Below are 21,750 nucleotides of genomic sequence, written 5' to 3'. Positions count from 1 at the left end.
CTGTTGTTATGATTGGTTGGTTTGGCCCCTCTGCCAAGCTCAAAAGGAGGCCTCCTAGAGGCAGAACTCTCTCTGACTGCTGGTTGAGGAAGATGTGCTGCTGAAAGAGACACGTGCTACTGAAAGAGACACGTGTTGCTGGGAAAGAGACGGAAGAGACACGCGTTGCTGAGTAAGACACTGAGGGACATGCACTGCTGGGGGAGAGACTGTGAGAGACTTGGCTGAGAGATGGTGGACTGGGAGAGAAACTGAGCGTTTTTCCTGAAGTTGAATTGTAGTCTGGTGCTTCCCTAATAAACCTCATAATCTGTGAGAGTTCTGTGTGGCCACTGCAGCGAATTATCGAACCCAGGAGAGAGGTGGTGTGTGCTTTGGGAGGAACGTTGGAGAAAGGGCTGGAGGGAGGCAGCATGTCTGGCCTCACAGGAATAGGCCTTGGGCTATTGATGGTGCTTCTGTCTTCCTCTTGTGGGATTAGAGAAAGTCAGAACATGTGGCCTCCTTGTCCTTTTTGCAACATGGTAAGTATGTTGTTGTTGTTGTTGTTGTTGTTGTTGTTGTTGTTGTTGTTATGTGCCGTTGAGTCAGACCTGACTCATGACAACCCTTCCTTGGGTTTCCAAGGCAGTATCACTACAGAAGTAGATTGCCCAATCTTCTTTCTGAGGAGTGGCTGGTGGGTTTGAATCGCCAGTTTCCTGGTTAGCAGTCAAGTGGTAAGTACACCACATTTTATTTCTCCATTCATTTATTGATGAGTTGTTCCCCCCTTTTGTTTTTTGTGAATAGTACATTTAATCTTAGTTTAATAAAGAGATTCATCATGGCCCACCTATTCCATTCATTAGTATGTTTGAACTTTTGTCCTGGTTCTTGTAAATTGAAGTGTTTTGGATTGCTCAAGGCTTGTAACCCAAGCAAATAATTCTGAGGGTGCCCACAATACCCCAATGGTAATGTATGGAAGAATGCTGCTACTAATAATTAATACTAATGCAGAAAAGACAAACCCACAAGTCATGGCTAATACCATTCTCAGAATTTTCTTCCCATGCATGTTTTGGGCTACATTGTCATAACTGTCATGGTCATTGAACATAAATATGCATAATAAAAGGATGGATATATAGTGTAGTACTTAATTTCTTAGGCTATGGCAGTAGTGGTTTAAGACTTTCCTTGGGAATCTGCTGCATTCATCACGTAAGTTTGTGAAGACAATAATGTCTATTTGTAAAAAATTTATATATAACAATTCTTGATTTTCATTTTTAGCCCCAGAAGGAGATAGTAGGAAATTGGTTGAATAAATCTAGAGGCCCTTGATTCAAGGCTTGACTCTGTAAGTGATTTGCAACCATGTATAATTTTATTAGCCAAGTCTGTTGCTGTTGAGTCACTTCTGAGTCATGGCAACTCCATATAATGTAAGCTTTGCTCCCTGCTGCCAACCTGAAGTTTGGTGGTTCAGACCTACCTAGTGGTGCCACAGAAGAAAGGCCTGGTGATTTGTTTCCATAAAGATTATAGGCAAGAAAACCTTATGATCTCAGTTTTACTCTCACCAAGAGTTGGAATCACTTGACAGCACTGAGTTTCTTTTGTTTGATGTATAGGTTAATTGAGCTGTCATAACTTTAATTTCCTCATCTGTAAAATAGAAATAATAACATTGCTACTTTCCCATTGTTGACAGGATTAAGTTACATAAGATGAATGTTTTTTGAATCTAGAATACCAAACACAATTTTGAAGTTTTGGTCCTTTGTTTTCTGGTTTTACTTCCCAAAGCTCCCCCCCCCCTCTTTTTTTTTTCCATCTTTAGCCTACCCCCAGCTCAATTCCAGACAATTTACAACAAAAGCTTAATCGTGTCAGGCCAGCCAAGAAGCAGAACTACCATATGGAAGAATCTTAATCACATCAGCTGTTATGCTGTGTCATCCCTACCTTCATACCTTTTTTCAAGTTTGTGTGCTTACTCTTATCCAAATAGGTGATAAGTGTAACCCAGTACTTCACAGCAAGTATCCACCACAAGCATTTGCCTGCATGTGTTTAAATCCTTCTCTGCTTTTTACTAGATGTTTGGCCTTTTAGAAATTACTCAAGGTCTCTGCTTCCTTTCTTTAGATTCAAGATGAGAGCAGAACTACTTTCCTCACAGAGTTATTTGTCTAGATATGTGAATATGATACCCATGAAGTGTCCAAATAGTTGTTTAGTAATTAGAATATATAGTAACTATATAATTACTAATGGCACCTATACTGGACCCATAAGCAGCATCATGATTAATTGAGAAAAATTAAAGTTGTCAGGGATTTCATTTTACTTGAATCTATAATCAACATGCATGCAAGCAGTAGTCAAGACATCAGATTGCGCTTGGCAAAAAAAAAAAAAAAAAAAATCTCTTTTAAGTATTAAAGAGCAAAGATGTCACTTTGAAGACTAAGGTGGACAAACTTAAGCCTTGGTATTTTTAATCATCTCATATATGTGTGAAAGCTGGGTGATAAATAAGACCAAAGAAAAGTTGATGTCTTTGAATTTTGGTGTTGGTGAAGAATACTGAAAATACCATGGACTACCAGAAGAATAAACAGATCTATTCTGGAAGAGGTGCAGCCAGAATGCTCCTTGGGAACGAGAATGGCCAGACTTCACTTGACCTACTTTGGTCATGTTGTCAGAAAGGACGATTCCCTGGAGAAGGATATCATGCTTGGTACAGTAGAAGGTCAATGAAAAAGGGGAAGGCCCTCAACAAGATGGATTGACACAATGGCTGCAATGATGGGCTCAGGTATAGCAAGTATTTTGAGGCTGGAACAGGACCGGACAGTGTTCTGTTCTGTTGTACATAGGGTCTCTATGAGTGGGAGCCAACTTGATGGCACCTAACAAAATGACCATCGAAATTCATAATTGGGATTTCAATCAAATGACAAAAGTGAAAAGTTTAACAAGGAGGTTTGACCAAGTGCAAGGCAAGTAGTGAATCTTCCAGATATTATGCTTGCAATTCAAATGCCTGTTTCAGATTTTTCAGGTAAGCATGCACATTCCCAAAGCTCCATGGTATTTGGCCAAATGTGCCAGGACCCCAGTTGCACACCATTCATCATGCCACCTACAGAAGGTGCAGTTACAGATTGATTGCTATAGGCAGATAGGGCAGTTGGGATCCAATAGGGCATCCTTGACGTCATCATTTTGAAGGCAGAGACCACAGAACTGGCCTTGAATGCCCCAATACTCTGCGTTTCTGCAATTTATTTTGGCATTAATAGTTTCCTGACAACACTGAAGAAAGGTAGTTCCAATGAATGATTGTATCTACTCTTCCTCTATAATTTCTTCCACTGGGCATATTTCATGAGGAAGGGTCATGGGCCCTGGGTGATGATTTCTGGCCATGTCATCTTTCTTCATATAGTCATCCCTGCCTTCCTCTTCCTCACCAAGTATTTGTCCTCCTCCTCTGTGGACAGAGTCCTGGGGAACTCCCAGAATCTGTGATCTTGACCTGGTAGAAGGAAGAGCTCTCCATTGAGGATTTCTTGTGGAAGCAATATCTGGGGATGTGTCTTTGGAGTGTCTTTGATTGTGAACTGGGGACTAGTAGGGAATGTCGTCTAGGGACATGAGCTGGGGAAGATTTCTAATTCTGGCATTAGTTTTGCAAGCATTGCTTTGTTTTGTTTTGTACTTAAAACATTTTCTTCAGAAAATGCATGCCCTTTTCATATTCTGAATCAGAACTGGCATCTGTCACACAGTTCTCTGAGGACTGGGGAGAAATTAGCTTTTTCTTGGCTACTGTCCTCATCTTTCATGCTGGAAATGTCATTGCCACTTGCAGAGATCTGGAATGACTGCATTGACTCCAGGCCTTCCCACTGTGAGGGCAGTCTTGTGTGTGCAAACTTACAAGCAACAAAAGCTGTCACAACTGTCATCAGAGGATGACAAGGTTTCCATAGAAATCAACTTCACGTATCTGAATTTCTTAGTCTTCACTCTGACATTTGTTTGCAGTAAACAGTGAATCTCCATACTGGCAGCAGGCGTCCAAACCAGTGGAGGGCCCAGAAACAGGAGACCCCAGTAGCCACGTGCTCTGCCATCCCATGAGACTTGGAAGCATAAATCTTTTTGACAATTCAATCTACTTCCAGGAAAGGGAATTTGGGGATCCTGTTAATGGACTACAACCTGCAATAATCATTGACTTTCTTCTATTTGTAGTGTAACAAATGATAAATATTAATTTTCTTTTCTCCTAGAGACAGACAGACACACACACACACACATCAATACTTATTTTGCCTGTTTGCTCTTTAGTACAGACGGGTACTGTTTCACCATGATAGAAGAAGATGATTCTGGAATGCCTGTGGTCACTTCTGGATGTCTAGGACTAGAAGGCTCAGATTTTCAGTGTCGGGTAAGAAAGATAACTTGATTGCACTTTTTTCCCAGAATGGCTGCAGTCCAAAATTCTAAGCAAAATAATGTCAATTGTTTCTTTTAGCCTTTTTTTTTTTTTTAAGTAACTTTGAAAATAATTTGATTCCCATTGGCCCAAATCTCCCTATATTTTAAAATTAAATATTCTTTTTCATTTGCTGTTGTCTTTTTGCTTAATGATCCATTAGATAATCTTGCTCAAATTCTAATTTTGCTAATTTCATTAACTCAAAATATAATACTAATTGTGTTAAATTGCAAAAGTTGCCTTAAGATAGTGCATGATAATTTGAAAGAAATTACCTAATAGAAAATGTTTTTCGAGATGTTTAGAATTTTTATGCGAGTTCTCTATATGGTGCTAATTTCTTAAAATTTAGATTATGCAACTCTGAAATTTAGTGGAAAAGTACTAAAAGCTGTTTCAATTATAGGACACTCCTATTCCTCATCAGAGAAGATCTATTGAATGCTGCACAGAACGGAATGAATGTAATAAAGATCTACACCCTACACTCCCTCCACTGAAAAACAGAGGTAAGGTGAGGAAGGTCTCCTGGTTGGAAAAGCTCTGTTTCAAATTAATCTATCTGTGCCAATTTGCACTGTTGCAGTAGAGGACTCAGACAAAGTGACATACTGGAACTGTGGTTAGACACAGCTAGGGAAATTGTTGTACATGGTTTCACTCTTGTGATTCTTATTACTATTAACTTCTCCCCACTTCCCTTCAGAAAACTACAATTCCTTGAGCTTTCAGTGTGTAACCCCACAGTGGAGTAGCAAGATAGTGTTTCAGGTTTACTCCTGCATGTTGTTTAGAAGTTGTGCTTCACTCAAAGCCATCATTTTGCAACATTCATTTAAAAAACAAAAACCTTATAAAGGACAAAATCTAAGGTTATTTGTTGTATGGCATTTTTATCTATAATGCTGGAGTAACTAATCAATACATTGGTAAAATTTACACATTTAAGTATTGTTAACTAAAAATAGACAAATATTGAATCCCCAAAGAATATTAGTTAAAAACAACTCCCATGTTCCTTTTCTCCTCTCTTGTCTCACCACAAAAATAAATAATTTGTAATTGTCATAGAGTCCTATGTCTTACATAGTGTTTAAAAATGATTCTTCGTGATTGATTTTATTTCTTTGGAAGAGAAAATCTTCCCTACACAGTATAATGGTGTTTCATGGTTTTGATGGTAACATTTTACAACATTTGTTCCTGATACAACCTAGAAAGTTACATAAGATCAATTATTAATAGTGCAAATCAACAACTTAGAGGTTTTTTTTTTTTTTTTTTTTTGACAGGCCATTTTCTAAGTGTTAAGGATACAAAAACAAATGAAAGTTCTTTAGGTCTTAACAAATTCATGCTGAGATGTGGGAGAGAAGCTTGTACATAATTAAGTGATATTTGGTCATGACTATCTCAGTTGTACAATTAGATTAGAAAGTCTATTAAGAACACATGAGAGTGAGTGGCTAGCTCTCTCTGGGACAGGAGGAAATCAAGATAACATCATAGATGTGATACTTGCATAGAAATTTTAAGGATATGTAGGAGGTTGCTAAGTTGATAAGATCGAAATAAAATTTTTTACGAAAGAAAAAAAAAAAAACTTAACACAAGCCAAGCACTGTGCTTGGCACTGTAACATGAAGTTACCCTTTTGAGCCTTATGATAACCCTAGGAGGTGCTTATGATTATTACTGCCAGTTTTAAAGATCAGGAAATTGCAGCACAGAGAAGTTAATTAACTTTTCCAAGGTTACACAGCTTGTGAGCAGCAGTAATTCTAAACAGGCAATAGTATGTGCAAAGGTTTGATTTGTAATATTTGGAGAACCTTTGCAATGTACAATCATATGAAACAGCACAACAGGTTTGGGGAAAATTTTATAACAAAATTGTCTAAAACATTTCTATTGAGATATATATATATGGACCAGCAGCATTAGTATCACTTAGGAGTATGTTAGAAGTGCAGAATCTCCAGCCTCAGCCCAAATTTACTGAACTTGCACCATTGTTCGCTGTTTTTTTGTTTGCTTTGAACTTGTACTTTTAACAAGATTTCCCAAGTGAGTCATATGCTTATTAAAGTTTGGGAAGGACCTCTGTAGGAAAGGACCTCACTGTGGTGCTAGCAAATGAGTAGTGCACATAGCTAGTGACACTTGTTTCTCTCCATATGAGTTCAGCAACATTGTGTTGTGAGAAAGTCACCAATGCCAAATTCCTGTACAAGTTCTAAATGGTTACTCTCAATCTCTGTAGTTATTCTTTTGTGGACCAGATATAAAAGTAGACTGTTCTTTTTTCTTTTTTAATTGTGATTTGGGTGAAAGTTTACAGAGCAAATTCACTTTCCATACAGCAATTCACATATACTTTCTCTCATGACATTGACTATAATTAGCACAATGCAACAGCTCCCCTCTGCTTCCTCCCCATATTACCTCTTCCCTGTGTCCTTCTCTCCATATACTCCTGCCCCCTGAGCTGTCTCCCTGTGCATACACAGCCCTTCTATTCTCCCATGATTGTCCTCTCCAAGGAGTGTATCTATCTACCTAATGTAAATGTTCAGCTCATATGCCTGTCTTTTGTTGGGCTGGAAGTCACAGAAGTGGGTTCAATTTCAGACCTGAAGGGCAGTTAGGGGCCATTGTCTCAGTGGTTGCATCAGGCTCTATCAGACCAGCAAACCTGATCCCCCGCCCCCGCCCAAAATGATTTTGAGTTTTGTTCCACAGTGTTCTCCCACTTTATCCAGGATCTCCTACATAGATCCCCTTCGAATGGTTGACAGTGGTAGCCAGGCACCATCTAGTTCTTCTTGTCATAGTCCTATAAGCTGAGGATCACATAGTGTATGTTGTAGTTACCTAGTGCCACTCTGACAAGAATATATCATAAATGGGATTCCCTTAACAAACAGGAGTTTATTCTTACAATTTGGAGGCTTTAAGTCCAAGTTCACAGTGCCAGGCTCTAGGGGCTAGGTGAAAGCCCCTCAACTTTGGGATCCCGCTCTGCCTCCAGCTCCTGGCCCACTGGAGCTGGAGGCATTTCTTCACTCAGACAACAGCTGGCTGCTGAGGCTGAGAAGCCTGAGGTTGACAAGTAAAAAGGCACAGTCCCAATGTTACCAAACCACACGACAGGCCATTAATTTAAGTCCATTTTAAGTCCCAAAATCGGCAGAGCATGGCAGGCTGCTGAACAATGACATGGCTACATGCAGGGTCCAAGCATGCCATAAGCTAGAGACCATTCCCAGGGCTTCTCCTTATGTGCAGGAAGCAAACCACAACCCAAAGGCAGCTACTCAGCTACTTGTGGTAGATACCACCATGGAGTTGATTGCCAGTCTCATCATGGAGAATAACAACCACTAGCTGCCCAGCCATTCAACCAGGCCCAGCCAAGTTGACACACAAACATAACTACCACAGTGTGCCAGTTGCTTGGACTAATTTTTTTCCATGAATCTTTGGTTTCCTTCGTTTTTTTTTTTTTTTTTTTGCTCTGGACAAGGAGAGACCCATCATTGCATCTAGATGGCTGCTTGTAAGCTTTTAATATCCCAGTTGTTACTCACCAAAATAGGATGCAGAACAATGTTTTGTGTAGTATGGTATGCCAATTGAGCTTGATGTCCCCTGTGACTATGGTCCCGAGCCCACAGGTCCAACTACTTGAGTCCTCTGTGTAGCTGGCTGTGGCCAAAAGTGACTACAATCTTGTCCCTTGTCAGCTCTACCATATACCTGGGCATTCTTACAGAATGTACCAATACACTTGTAGAAATATTGTCTGCTAACCCTATATATATATATGGGAGCTCTGGTAGCATAGTGGCTAAGACACTTGCCTGCTAACCAGACGGCTGGCAGTTCAAACCCACCAGCCACTCCTCGGAAGGAAGGTTGGGCAACCTACTTCCGTAGTGATACTGCCTTGGAAACCCAAGGAGGGGTCGCTATGAGTCGGGTTTGACTCGATGGCACATAACAACAACAACAACAACAACTCTATATATAGTTGGGCACACTCCCCCCTGCATAGACATACCTAATAGTTCAGCCTGTCCACCCATCTATTTACCCATATATCCATGTTTGCCTTCACTGACAGCGCAGTACTGTATGTGCAAAAGGGTTCATCTTTGTTGTCTGTACCTCCCACATACCTCTCTGTGTCTTCCTCTTCCTCAGTGCCACTGTGATGGTCACTCACATTTGGTACATTGCCCTTCTCTTCACCCAAATCACTACTTATCTCTACCTATCTAACACTTTTCCCTCCCCTCCCCTCTCACCCCTGGTAGCCAACAAAGAAAGTTTCCTTCCATATGTAAACCTTACCTTGACTTTTTACAATAACAGTCTACTACAATATTTGCCCTTCTGTGATTGACTTATTTCTCTCAGCATAATGTACTCCCAAGGAGCTGTGGTGGTGTAGTGCCTAAGGTATTTGACTGCTAACCAGAAGCTGGCAGTTAACCAGAACCCAACTGCCACTCCTTGGAGGGAAGTTTGGGCAATCCAATTCCATAGTGATACTGCCTCAGAAGCCCAAGGAGGGTTCACTATGAGTCAGATCTGATTTGACAGCAGTGAGTTTGGTTTGGTTTGGAATGTCTTCCAAGCTCATTCACATTATGTGATATTTTGCAGATTCTACATTATTCTTTAAGGTTGCATAGTATTCCATTATGTATATGTACCATAGTTTGGTTATCCATTCTTCAGCTGATGGACACCTAGGTTGTTTCCATCTTTTGGCTATCGTAAATAGTTCTGGGATGAACATGGGTGTGTGTATATTTGTTTTTGTCCTGGGTCTCAATTCTTTAAGATATATACCTAGTAACGGAATGGCTGGGTCAAATGGTATTTCTAATTCCAACTTTTTAAGGAATCGCTATACTGCTTTCCACAGTGGTTGTACCATTTTACGGTCCCACCAGCAGTGTATGAGAGTCCCAATCTCTCTGCATCCTCGCCAGCATTTGTTATTTTGTGTCTTGTTGAACTTTGCTACTAGTGCTGGGGCAAGATGGTATCTCATTCTTTTGATTTGCATCTCTCTAATAGCTAATGATTGTGAGCATTTCTTTATATGTTTGTTGGCCACCTGAATATCCTCTTTGGTGAAGTGAAAGTAGACAGTTCTTGGATAACAATTTGCACAGCACGGATGTAGGGCTTATGTTTGCGGGAGTAGGAATGGTGGAGTGTAAGGAGTGATTTAAAATGAAGGTGGGAGTGTCATCTTTTAGGATCTCATCCTTCATGAAGAAGGGGTTTTTTGCATGCAAGATGTGTTATTAGAAGTAGCAGTGGGATTTAGGAAAATTCTGATCTCAAGTGCTGATAGTGCTGTAGTGCATGCACTTTCCTCTAGATGGAGCCAGATTCTGGATAGGATCAGAAAGGTGAGGAAGTATTCTCTAAGGTGATTCAGAATATAGAGACTTTGTAAAGTAGTGGAATAAGTCTTTATAGGACAGAGTGAAAAGACTTTGAAAAGATGGGCAGCATGTGAAGACAAGTGCAGGCTTCCATGCAGTATGGGAATGAAAACACAAAAGGCACTGGTGCATTGTACTGAAGATTGTACAAATGATAGCTCTGGATAGAGTTAAGTGGCTTTAGAGCTTAGGGCTTTGAGCACTGAGCATTCCAAGTAGTGCCTAGGCAAGGTCTCTGCAGATCCCACCTCACCCTTTTGAGGCAGTAAAGGTCACTGCAGACTGTGATGCAAGAGCACTGGCATTTTTACACAGCTATACCACAAAGCCACAGAACCACTACTTCGTTCTTTTAGCTTTACCATATACACACATACAGTGTTCTTATTGGAAATGTACTATATGTTTGCTGAAGATCAAAAATGCCTTAGTTAAAAACATTTGCATTGTAGCCATATTGCATATATGTATATATGTATACTACCAAAAATAAAAAACAGAAATTATATCAAATAAATATGTGAACATCTTCTGTATATATTTTTAATTTTAGCAGTCTTTGTTCGTACAGGGGCCCAGCCCTAACTTTTGTGGGGCTGGGGCACTAGTACAAATGAAAATCCATATACAGTTAGCGTAGTGCCTAAGGCACTTGACTGCTAACCAGAAGGCTGGAGATTCAAACCCACTAGGCACTCCTCAGAAGGAAGGTTGGGCAATCTACTTCCATAGTGATACTGCCTCGAAATCCCAAGGAGGGGTCACTATAAGTCGGGTCCAACTCTACAGCACGGAACAACAAAGAGCTCCTAGAAACCAATATAGCAGACTGATAAATAAAATATATTTTATCACCTAAATTAAATATAGGAGCTCTGGTAGCATAGAACCTAAGGCATTTGACTGTTAACTAGAAGGCTGGAGGTTTAAACCCACCAGCCACTCCGCAGAAAGAAGATTGGGCAAGCTACTTCCCTACGTACAGATACCGCCTCACAAAACCGAGGAGGGGTTGCTATGAGTCGAATTGACTCAAATCAACTCGACTGCAGTGACTTTGGAAATTAAATATAATGACAGGGAACACCAGCTTTGTATTTAAGAAGTTTGAACTCTTGAACTTGTTTACTCTGACTTGGAGGTGTGAGTGATGGTGAGAGACCCAGCCTTTTGTCTGCCACTGTGAGTGGTCAGCCTTGCATGCATGTGGATACCCCAGCCCTCAGATGCATACTCTCACCATCTCCCTTGCCACAGCTATCCCGTGGTCACTTCTGGATCACCCATCTGGTCTTGGGGTACACACACCAGCTGCCTAGTCCACTCTCAGATGGTCAGGCATGGTAAAGAGAGCCTCACAGTCACTGGACACATGCGCAGGGCCATTTAGGCCCAGAGTTCCAGAATTATGAATACTGGCTATTTGTTTAAATGGGGAGTGGGGCAGGACAGGCTCTGATGGACATGTTCACTTGATCTTGCAAACCCCTTGCTCAGTGACAAGAGCATGGTTGGAGGGACCAGAGAAGGGCCCGCTAAACATAAGGTGCCAGATCAAGGGCTCATATTTTCTGATCTAAAGGCAATGGAAATTTATAATAATAATGATGTTTGCTAACGTGAATGAAGTGCTTACTATGGCTTTTCTCTATATAATTTACTTAACTAATTAATTTACTCCTCATAAGAACCCTGAGGGATAGGTACTATTATCCTCATTTTACAGACACGAAAACTTAAGAATAGTGAGGTTATCTGTACCAAGGTTACATAGCTGGAGTAGGTGGTGGAGTTAGGAAATGGGCAAATGACTTTATCACATTGGATCATCTTTAGAAATCTCTGATTTTCATTCTGAAATGCTTTTCTTATTTAGAATCAGAAAACCCTAAATAAATAATAGGCAGCCAGTTTACATAATAGTAAATAATTAGTATGGTTACTTCAAACTTTCATTTATTATATTATGTTACATAACTAGAATTTTCTCAGACAAACATTAGTTTCTATTTTAAGAATATGTTTTAGTCCATTCATAACTCCCTCCCTTTCTTTATTGCTTCCTCTCTCCATCCCTCTAATCTTTAAGTTTCAGTTGTGTAGTAGGCCTGTGGTTCTCAAACTTTAGGTGCATTGAAATCACCTGGTTATCGTGGGCCGTAGAGTCAATTCCCAATCATAACAACCCTATAGGACAGAGTAGAATTGCCCCACTGGGTTTCTTAGGCTGTAATCTTGATCAGAGGAGCTCTCATAGTGTAGTGGATGAGGCATTTGGCTGCTAACTAGAAGGTCAGTGGTTCAAACTCAGCAGCTGCTCTGTGGAAGAAAGATGGGGTGATCTACTTTTATAAAGATTTACAGCCTCAGAAAGTCACTGGGAGTCACTATGAGTCAGAATCAATTCTATGGCAGTGAGTTTGGTTTTGGTTTTGGAATGTTTACCAGTGCAGATGCTGGTGGGTTCAAACTGCTTTCTAGTTAGCAGCAAAGCACTTTAACCATTGCACCACTAGGGCTCCTTGAGTCACCTGGAGGGTTTGATAAAACACAGATGCTGGGCTTTACCCAGAATTTCAGATTCAATAGATCTGGGTGTGTTCCAGTAATTTATATTTCTAAGGAGTTCAGCTGGAGAACAAAATAACAACAACAACAAGTAGTTTCCCTGTGAGGCCATTGCTGTTGGCCTGGAGACTGCACTTTGAGAACCAATGTACTAGGCAATGCCCTGCACATCAAATTATTACAAAGCAAAAACTATATTATTTAAAAGACTGGAAGGCTGAAAAGTCCAGCTCACTGTATGATTGTTATTCTGATTGTTCTTCTTAAATTCTTCTTCCAAAAAAGTTAAATGATTAACCTTATCAGAAATTAGTTGTATGATGAGAAGAAAACAAACCAAACCAAACTCAGTGCTGTTGAGTCAGGTCCGACTCGTAACAACACTTTCTTGGGTTTCTGAGGTGGTATCACTACGGAAGCAGATTGCCCAATCTTCCTTCTGAGGAGTGGCCCCTGGGTTTGAACCATCAGCCTTCTGGTTAGCAGTCAAATGCCTTAGGCACTATGCCACCAGAGATACTAAGTAATAATAGGCTTAGGTGAGATCCTGTTACTAGAAATCAGAGAGTACTTAGTGGTAAAATTCCCACCCACAAAAAACCCAAAATCACCTTTTCTTTCTATCCAGAGTTTTCTTAGAGAGAAGACTTTTTCCTTCTCTTTTTAAAATGTAGATGCTTTTAGCAGGAAATTAGAGATCAATAATTACATTCAATAAATACTTATCAATGTATATTTATGTTCTTGAAATTTTATTTGTCCATGAAAGCAAAATTATTTCTAAAAAGAAATTGACAAATGACCAGAATTCAGCTTACATTCTTTTATGAATATTAGTTTTCTCTTAGCTCTACTTATTCCTTAAATTAAGCTCCTGAAAAGTGGCCAGGCTTGGTCTCCTACTTTGGTCAAGTTGTTAGAAGGGACCCTATCTTGGAGAAAGATATCATGCTAGGTAAAGTATAGGGTCAGTGAAAAAAAGGAAGACCCTCAATGAGATGGATTAACACAGTGGCTGCAACTATGAGCTCAAGCATGGCAACAGTTGTGAGGCTGGCACAAGACCAGGCAGTGTTTCTATTGTACATAGGGTCGCTGTGAGTTGAAACTAACTCGACAGCAACTAACGGCATATTCCATTGCAGGATCAGCAAATCAGAATACCCTAAGGATCACGTTTGTTCTCTTTCTTAAGGAGGAAATATGAAAATTAATTAGATCAAATGCAACACCTTCATTGAAAACAACAAAGTAGGATTCTGAGAAGCCCAGTATCATTGCAGCTGGTACAAAGAGTAGGGATAGAGATCTATGTTTTGATGTAGAGGCTTCTAGGAAGGAGTCCTAGTGCCCTGGCCTGCAGAATTTGTGATAAAGGGACACAGGTGTGATGGGAGGAGTGATGTGTGCAAAGACATGCACTATCAGATGTTTGACTAAGATATTTTGAACGAAATCTCCTCTTGAAATTTGGGGTAAGCAGGAGAACTTGATAGTGTTTTTTCCTCCCCAAAAACCACTTATAATGACTTTATTTTTTCAAATGAGCACTTAAATAAGTGACAGATTGGAGTTAAAATGAAATGGCAAGAAGAATATGAAATGAGATACTCTAATTTAGCTTTCACAGAATAAAATTTATGTAACTTTTTAAGTAGAATGTTAAATATGAGATTATTATCTATATATTTTATTTAAATGTGGGAATTTATTACTCATATATATATTATATTTCCTTCATAGAAACTGTATCAAAAATAACATTCTGTTTTGAAATACAATTTCAGTGTATTTTAAGACAAATTATAATATAAGATTTCTGAAGTTAAAAATTATTTATTTCTGTTCTTACCCAATTTTAGAATATATTCATAGCAGTTTATAAATTTATTTTAAAATGTTGTCCCTTAGAGATTACAAATTAATTTTGAATTAAGCTCTATGGGTAACAGGTATTTAACAGTGAAACCTCCCATATTTTCTACAACAGATTAAATATATGATTATGTCTAGCTTGCAAAGATTGTTGTTGTTATTTGCCATTGTGTCAGACCCGACTCTAGTGGCCCTTGGGTTTTTGAGGCAGGATCACTAGGAAAGTAGATTGCCCAACCTTCCTTCCAAGGAGTGGCTGGTGGGTTTGAACCACCAGCCTTCTGGTTAGCAGTCAAGTGCCTTAGGCACTATGCTACCAGAGCTCCCATGCAAAGATTAGTACCAGTATTTTCCTTCTGAGACATATATTATACTCATAGTAATATAAGCCAGTATGTGAGTCTGTAGTTCTACCATTTTTTAAATATTTGGTTCCTGTCTTAGAATTGTAAGCTGAAATTGTTTGTGAGAAAGATGTAACGTATTTAGAAGTAGTCTTTTTCTTTCTCACTGAGCATAGTTATCTGAATATGAAAACTTTATGTCTTAGCCTTCTTTGTTACAAGGAAATATAATGCAACTATATTTTTTAATGCAAGGAAAAGACTAGAATATTATGCCTTTGTTTTTATGGATAATTTATTTCTAGAGTTAACTTTAAGAAAGAATCTAAATATATGAGGAAAGTAAATTAATTGTTTGTGTTTAAACATTTGATAAGAATATACTTTTCAGTTACAGTAAACCTGTAAAAGCCAGAACCTGGGTAAGACAGAAATCTGTCAGAGAAGGGAAACTCAAATATTTTCTACTAATAGAGTACAATAGAAAAGTGGTGAGATTACACCCTATCAGGGGTGGAAAACTTGCAAGACCTGGAAAAACAAGGCAGTCCTGTAGAGTTTAGGCTCTCACAGGTTTTGCTGTATTTTGTGCAGTGTTAATAAATACATAATCTCTAATCTATCCACAATTATAAGCTCATATGAGCAAGACTTTGGACAAGTGGTATTTACAAGATTATTTCTTGCTATGACTTTTTCTTCTATTTCTTCCTATTTCTTCTATTTCTTGTTAGATGGTTAATTTTCTGACTTTGTAAATATGTTGTTGTTATTGTTGTAATGTGCCATCAAGTCAGCCCCGACTCATAGCAACCCCTCCTTGGGTTTCTGGGGCGGTATCACTACGGAAGTAGATTGCTCAACCTTCTTTCTGAGGAGTGGCTGGTGGGTTTGAACCACCAGCCTTCTGGTTAGTAGTCAAGTGCTTTAGGCACTACGATACCAGAGCTCCCTTGTAAATATAGAAGACTCAAGTTAAATAGCTACAGACCACTTGATTACCAGAGGATAGACAGGTAGTGACAGAATGCTATTTTGTTAGGAAACCAATCATGATTCCTCTCATGACTTGCCTCTCAGAGTAAATTAGACTTCCCCAGGGACTTGTCAATTCTACCTCCCTTAGCAGTTAGACTGACAACTCAGGTAGAAATCCCTGACCTGGAGACAACAGCAGGCTCTGCTGTTTTCCTGATAGGTATCTGGAAGTGTTCCCTTTCCCAGGCTCTGGCAGTGCCTTGAATGTTTACATTGTTAATGCTCTGAGCACAGGTAATGGTGGGTTAAAACATGACCAGTGTGCCCAACAGAAACAAAAGGTTAATTGATAAGGATCACCTATTCATGACAGAAGACAATGAGGTTGTAGATGAGGTTGCAGGGAATACGTTACTGGAGTAAAGAAAAGGAAAATGGGAAGTAATGCTAGCCTGAAAAAAGTATTTGTTCTTAAGGAGGGAATCACTTAGAGCCTTTTGGGGCTCATTGCCCCCACACATCAGAAATATATTGAGTTATAAATACAGAATTCTTGCATTTCAGGATATAGTTTGCATTTACATGGAAAGTAAAGAATGAGATGATGAGGATGAGAGGTTTAGTAAAATTATATCACTAAAATGCAAAAGTAGTCTATATTCATGTACTGTGATAATTAGTGAGTTCTTTCTTTTAATTGAATATCCAGGATTCTCTTTGGATATGTGAAAAGTTAGGCTTTTCACTTTTGTTATCCTTAAAATTTGAAATGCATTTTAAGCTAATATTTCCAGCAGCAATATTTGCATGTATATGCATTATATTTACATGTATATCGATCTGACTCATAGCAATCCCTTCTTGCATTTCTGAGGTGGTATTTCTGTGGAAGTAGATTGCCCAATCTTCCTTCTGAGGAGGGGCTGGTGGGTTTGAACCACCGGCCTTCTGGTCACCAGTCAAATGCCTTAGGCACTATGCCACCAGAGAGCCCTAACAGAAACAGACTGCCTCATCTTTCTTCCACAGAGCAGCTGGTAGGTTTGAACCACTGACCTTTTGGTTAATAGCCAAATGTCTTATCTACTACACGACGGAGCTCCCTTCACGTGTAATGGCATTTGTACACCACTATATATAAAACCATAGGGTTGCCATGAGTGGGAATAGACTCAATGGCAACTGCTTTGGTTTCAGGAGTCCCTGGGTGGTACAGGTGGTTAAGTGTTCAGCTGCTGACTGAAAGGTTGAAGATTCACATCTGCTCAGATGCAGCTCAGAAGAAAAGTCTGGAGATCTACTTTATAAAAATCAGCCATTGAATACCCAATGGAGCACAGCTCAACTCTGATGCACACGAGGTTGCCATGAGTTGGAATAAACTCAGCTACTTATTTCTTGTGTATAAAAACATTGAATGGTGTTTTCATTATTGTTGTTGGTGCCACAGAGTCAATTTTTTACTTACAGGAACTCTTTTATTAACTGATCTTCCTTGTAGGCATATGGATATTATCTCGTCACTGACAACATTGTACTTCAAGGTAGATCTTAAAATGTTCTTTTTGAGATGAGATGCCATTCCTCTTCAATGTATCATTCCTGGAATAGTAGCCCACATGATTGGGCTACTACAGTTGTAATGGCCAATATTAGTCATTTCTGCTCATGTATGCCTAGGATCTCAATATAATACTATTATCCAAATTTATGTTCCAAATACTGAGGCCAAAGATGAAGAAATCAAAGATTTTTTTACCAACTTCTGACTCTGAAATTGACCAAACATGCAATCAAGATGCACTGATAATTACTAGTAAGGGGAATGCAAAAGTTGGAAACAAAAAAGAAGCATTGATAGTTGGAAAATAGGCCTTAGTGATAGAAATGACACCAGAGATTGCATGGTAGATCACAAGACCAACAACTTCTTCATTGCAAATACTTTTTCAAAAATGTAGATGGTGACTGTATACATGGATCACACCAGATCAAATACACAGGAATCAGATCCACTACTCTGTGGAAAAAGACAGTGGAGAAACTCAGTATCATCAGTCCGAACAATGCCAGGGGCTGACTCTGGAACAGACCATCACTTGCTCATATGTAAATTCTTGTTGAAGATGAAGAAAATTAAAACAAATCCACAACAGCCAAAAATCCAACCTTGACTATATCCCACCTGAATTTTGAAGCAAGGATGGTGAGATTTTGCCTCTCATACTTTGGACATGTTATTAATAGGGACCAGTCCCTGGAGAAGGACATCATACTTGGTAAAGTAGATGATCAGCAAAAAAGAGGATTTTTCCTCAACAAGATGGATTGACACAGTGGCTGCAGCGATGGACTCAAGTATAGCAAGGATTGTAAAGATGGCTCAGGACCAGGCAGTGTTTCGTTCTGTTGTAATAGGGATGCTGTGAGTTTGAACCTAACTGCATGGATCCTAACATCAACAACAACAGGAACCCCATGTGACTGAGCAGAATGCCCCATAGGACTTTTTGGTTATAATCTTCATAGAAGTAGATCATCAGTTCTTTCTACTGCTGAGCTACTGAGTGGGTTTGAGCCTTTTAGTTAGCAGCTGAAAGCTTAACCATGTGCCACCAAGTGTGCTTACATTGGCTAACATCTGTGATCACTTTGAGTTTATTGTTAATTTAGCATATAACCTAAGGAATGGAAAGGATAGAGGAAAAGGTTTACTAAGACTATTCATGTACAATTTTAGCCTGTTTAATTTTCAGAGCCTATGATTTATTTTCAAACTTTACTAACCAACACTTTTTACCAATGTTGATGTTGTTAGATTCCAAGAGCCAGCCCTGACTCATAGTGACCCCATGTGCAACACAACAAAACACTGCCTGGTCCTGCGCCATCCTCACAGTCCTTGCTGTGCTTGAGCCCATTGCTACAGCTACTGTGTCAGTTTGCTTCACTGAGGGTCTTCCCCTTTTTTGCTAACCCTCTATTTTACCAAGCATGATACCCTTCTCCAAGGACTCGTCCCTTCTGATAACATGACCAAAGCAGGTGAGACAAAATCTGGCCATTCTCATTTCTAAGGAGCATTTCAGCTGCATTTCTTCTAGGGCAAGTTTGTTTGTTCTTCTGACAGTCCATGCTATTTTCAGTATTCTTCACCTGTACCACAATTCAAAGGCATCAACTCCTCTTCAGTCTTCCTTATTCATTGTCCAGCTTTCACGTGAATATGAAGTGACTGAAAATATCATGACTTGAATTAGGCATGCTTGAGTCTTCAAAGTGACATCTTTACTCTTTAACACTTTAAGAGGTCTTTTGTAGCAGATTTGTCCACTGAAATACGACATCTGATTTCTTGACTGATGCTTCTATGGGTGATTTTTGTGGATCAAAGTAAAATGAAATCTTTGACAGTTTCAATCATTTCTACATTTATCATTATTTTGCTTAAGGGTCCAGTTGTGAGGATTTTTGTTTTCTTTATGTAGAGGTGTAAACCATAATGAAGACTATAGTCTTTGGTTTTCATCAGTAAATGCTTCAAATCCCCTTCAGTTTCAACAAGCAGGGTTGTGTCATCTGAATATCACAGGTTGTTAATGAATCTTCCTCCAGTCCTGATGCTGTGTTCTTCATATAGTCCAGCTTCTCAAATTATTTACTCAGCATACATATTGAATAAGTATGGTGAAAGCATACAACCTTGATGCACACCCTTCCTGATTTTAAACCATGTAGTATCCCCTTGTTCTGTTCCAATGAGAGCCTCTTGGTCTATATGTAGGTTCTGCATGAGCACTTAATTAATTAATGTTATCCATAATCTGTTATGGTCCACACAATTGAATATCTTTGCATAGTCAATGAAACACAGGTAAACATCTTTCTGATATTCTTAGCTTTCAGCCAAGATCCATCTGACATCAGCAATGATATCCCTCATTCTACATCCTCTTCTGAATCCAGCTTGAATTTCTGGAGGTTCCCTATCAATGTACTGTTGCAACTGTTTTTTAATTATCTTCAACAAACTTTATTCACTGTATGTGATATTAATGATACTGTTTGATAATTTCCACATTCCATTGGATCACCTGTCTTTAGAATGGGCACATATATGGATCTCTTCCAGTCAGTTGGCCAGGTAGGTATCTTCCAAATTTCTTGTCATAAACAAGTAAGTGGTTGCAGTCCTGCTTCTGTTTGTTGAAACATCTCAGTGGGTAGTCTGTCAGTTCCTGGAGCCTTATTTTTTTGCTACTTCTTACAGTGGTGCTTGGACTTTTTCCTCAGTACCATTGGTTTTTGATCATATGCTCCTTCCTGAAATGGCTGAATATTGACCAATTCTTTTCTGGTCAATGACTCTGAGTATCCCTTCCCTCTTCTTTTGATGCTTCCTACATCATTCAGTGGGAGCTCTAGTAGCATAGTGCCTAAAGCACTTAACTGCTAACCAGAAGGCTGGTGGTTCAAACCCACCAGCCACTCCTTGGAAAGAAGATGAGGCAGTCTACTTCCATAATGATACTTCCTTGGAAACCCAAGGAGGGGTCGCTATGAGTCAGGTCTGACTTGATGGCATATAACAACAACAACAACATCATTCAATATTTTGCCCTTAGAAACTTTCAAAATTACAACTAGAGGCTTGACTATTTTCTTGTTTTCTTTTAGCTTGAGAAATACCAAGCATATTCTTCCCTTTCAGTTTTCTAAGTCTAGGTCTTTGCACATTTCATTATTATACTTTGTCTTCTTGAGCTGCCCTTTGAACTCTTATGTTCAGCTCTTTTATTTAATCATTTCTTCCATTTGTTTTAGCTACTCTCCATTCAAGAGCAAGTTTCAGAGTCTCTTCTGACATCCATTTGGTCTTTTCTTCCTTTCCTGTCTTTTTAAAGATGTTCTTTAAAAAGAACATGTTCTTAAAAAGAACATGTATGATGTTCTTGATGTCTTCCTGTAACTCATCTGGTCTTCAGGCAATGGTGTTTGGTGCATCAAATCTGTTCTTCAGATGGCCTCTAAATTCATTTAGGATATAATCAAGATCATATTTTGGCTCTCATGGACTTGCTTTAATTGTCTCCAGCTTCACCTTGAACTTGCATATGAACAGTTGATGATCTGTTCCACAGTCAGCTCCTGGCCTTGTTTTGACTAATGATACTGAGCTTCTCCATTGCCTTTTTGCACAGATGTAGTCAGTCTGATTCCTGTGCATTCCATCTGGCAAGGTCCACATGTGTGGCCAATGTTTCTGTAGTTGAAAAAGGCATTTGCAACGAATAAGTCATTGGTCTTATAATATTCTATCATGCAATATCCGATATAATTTCTATCAACAAGGCCATATTTTCCAACTACTGGTGGCTCTTCTTTGCTTCCAACTTTTGCATTCCAAGCACCAGTAATAATCAGTACATCTTGCTTGCATGTTTGGTTAATTTCAGACTGCAGAAGTTGGTAAAAATTCTTCAATTTCTTCATCGTTGACGTGATTGCTACATAAATTTGAATAATAATCATATTAACTGGTCTTGTAGGCTCTTGGATATTATCCTACTACTGACAGGATTGTACTTCAGAATAGATCTTGAAATGTTTTTTTTGATGATGAATACAACACCATTCCTTTTCAATTTGTCATTCCTGGCACAGTAGACCACATGACTAAATGTTCCAAATGGCCAAAACCAGTCAATTTAAGTTCACAAATACCTAGGATATCAATCTTTATGTGCTCCATTTCATTTTTGACAACTTCCAATTTTCCTAGTTTCATATTTTATATATTCCACATTCCAATTAGTAATGGATGTTTTCAGCTATTCCTTCCGATTTTGAGTCATGCCCCATCAACAAATGAAGGTCTCAAAAGCTTTACCTGAGAGGTTCCTGCAAGATGGCGGACTAGGCAGAAGGACTGCACAGACCCTCTTCAACAAAGAAAAGGGAAACCAATTAACACAGACACAGAAGATAATCTTGGACCCCTGAGCCTTGA

At 39.1% G+C, this 21,750-nt stretch overlaps 1 protein-coding gene across 1 annotated transcript in view; it reads left to right on the top strand.

Moving 5' to 3' along the window:
* Positions 1–21,750, top strand: part of BMPR1B (bone morphogenetic protein receptor type 1B) — a 203,309-nt gene that overhangs the window by 138,517 nt on the left and 43,042 nt on the right. Inside the window, exons 3-4 of the mRNA XM_007946395.1 lie at positions 4,354–4,456; positions 4,914–5,016. Coding sequence (XP_007944586.1) covers positions 4,354–4,456; positions 4,914–5,016 — 206 coding nt within the window. The remainder of the gene's footprint in view (positions 1–4,353; positions 4,457–4,913; positions 5,017–21,750) is intronic.

Source organism: Orycteropus afer, unplaced genomic scaffold, assembly GCF_000298275.1.
Source record: "Orycteropus afer afer isolate SDZICR_OR568_19922 unplaced genomic scaffold, OryAfe1.0 scaffold00159, whole genome shotgun sequence".
Taxonomy (NCBI): domain Eukaryota; kingdom Metazoa; phylum Chordata; class Mammalia; order Tubulidentata; family Orycteropodidae; genus Orycteropus; species Orycteropus afer.
The sequence above is the reverse complement of the archived record's forward strand: the minus strand, read 5'-3'. Positions and strand labels throughout refer to the sequence as shown.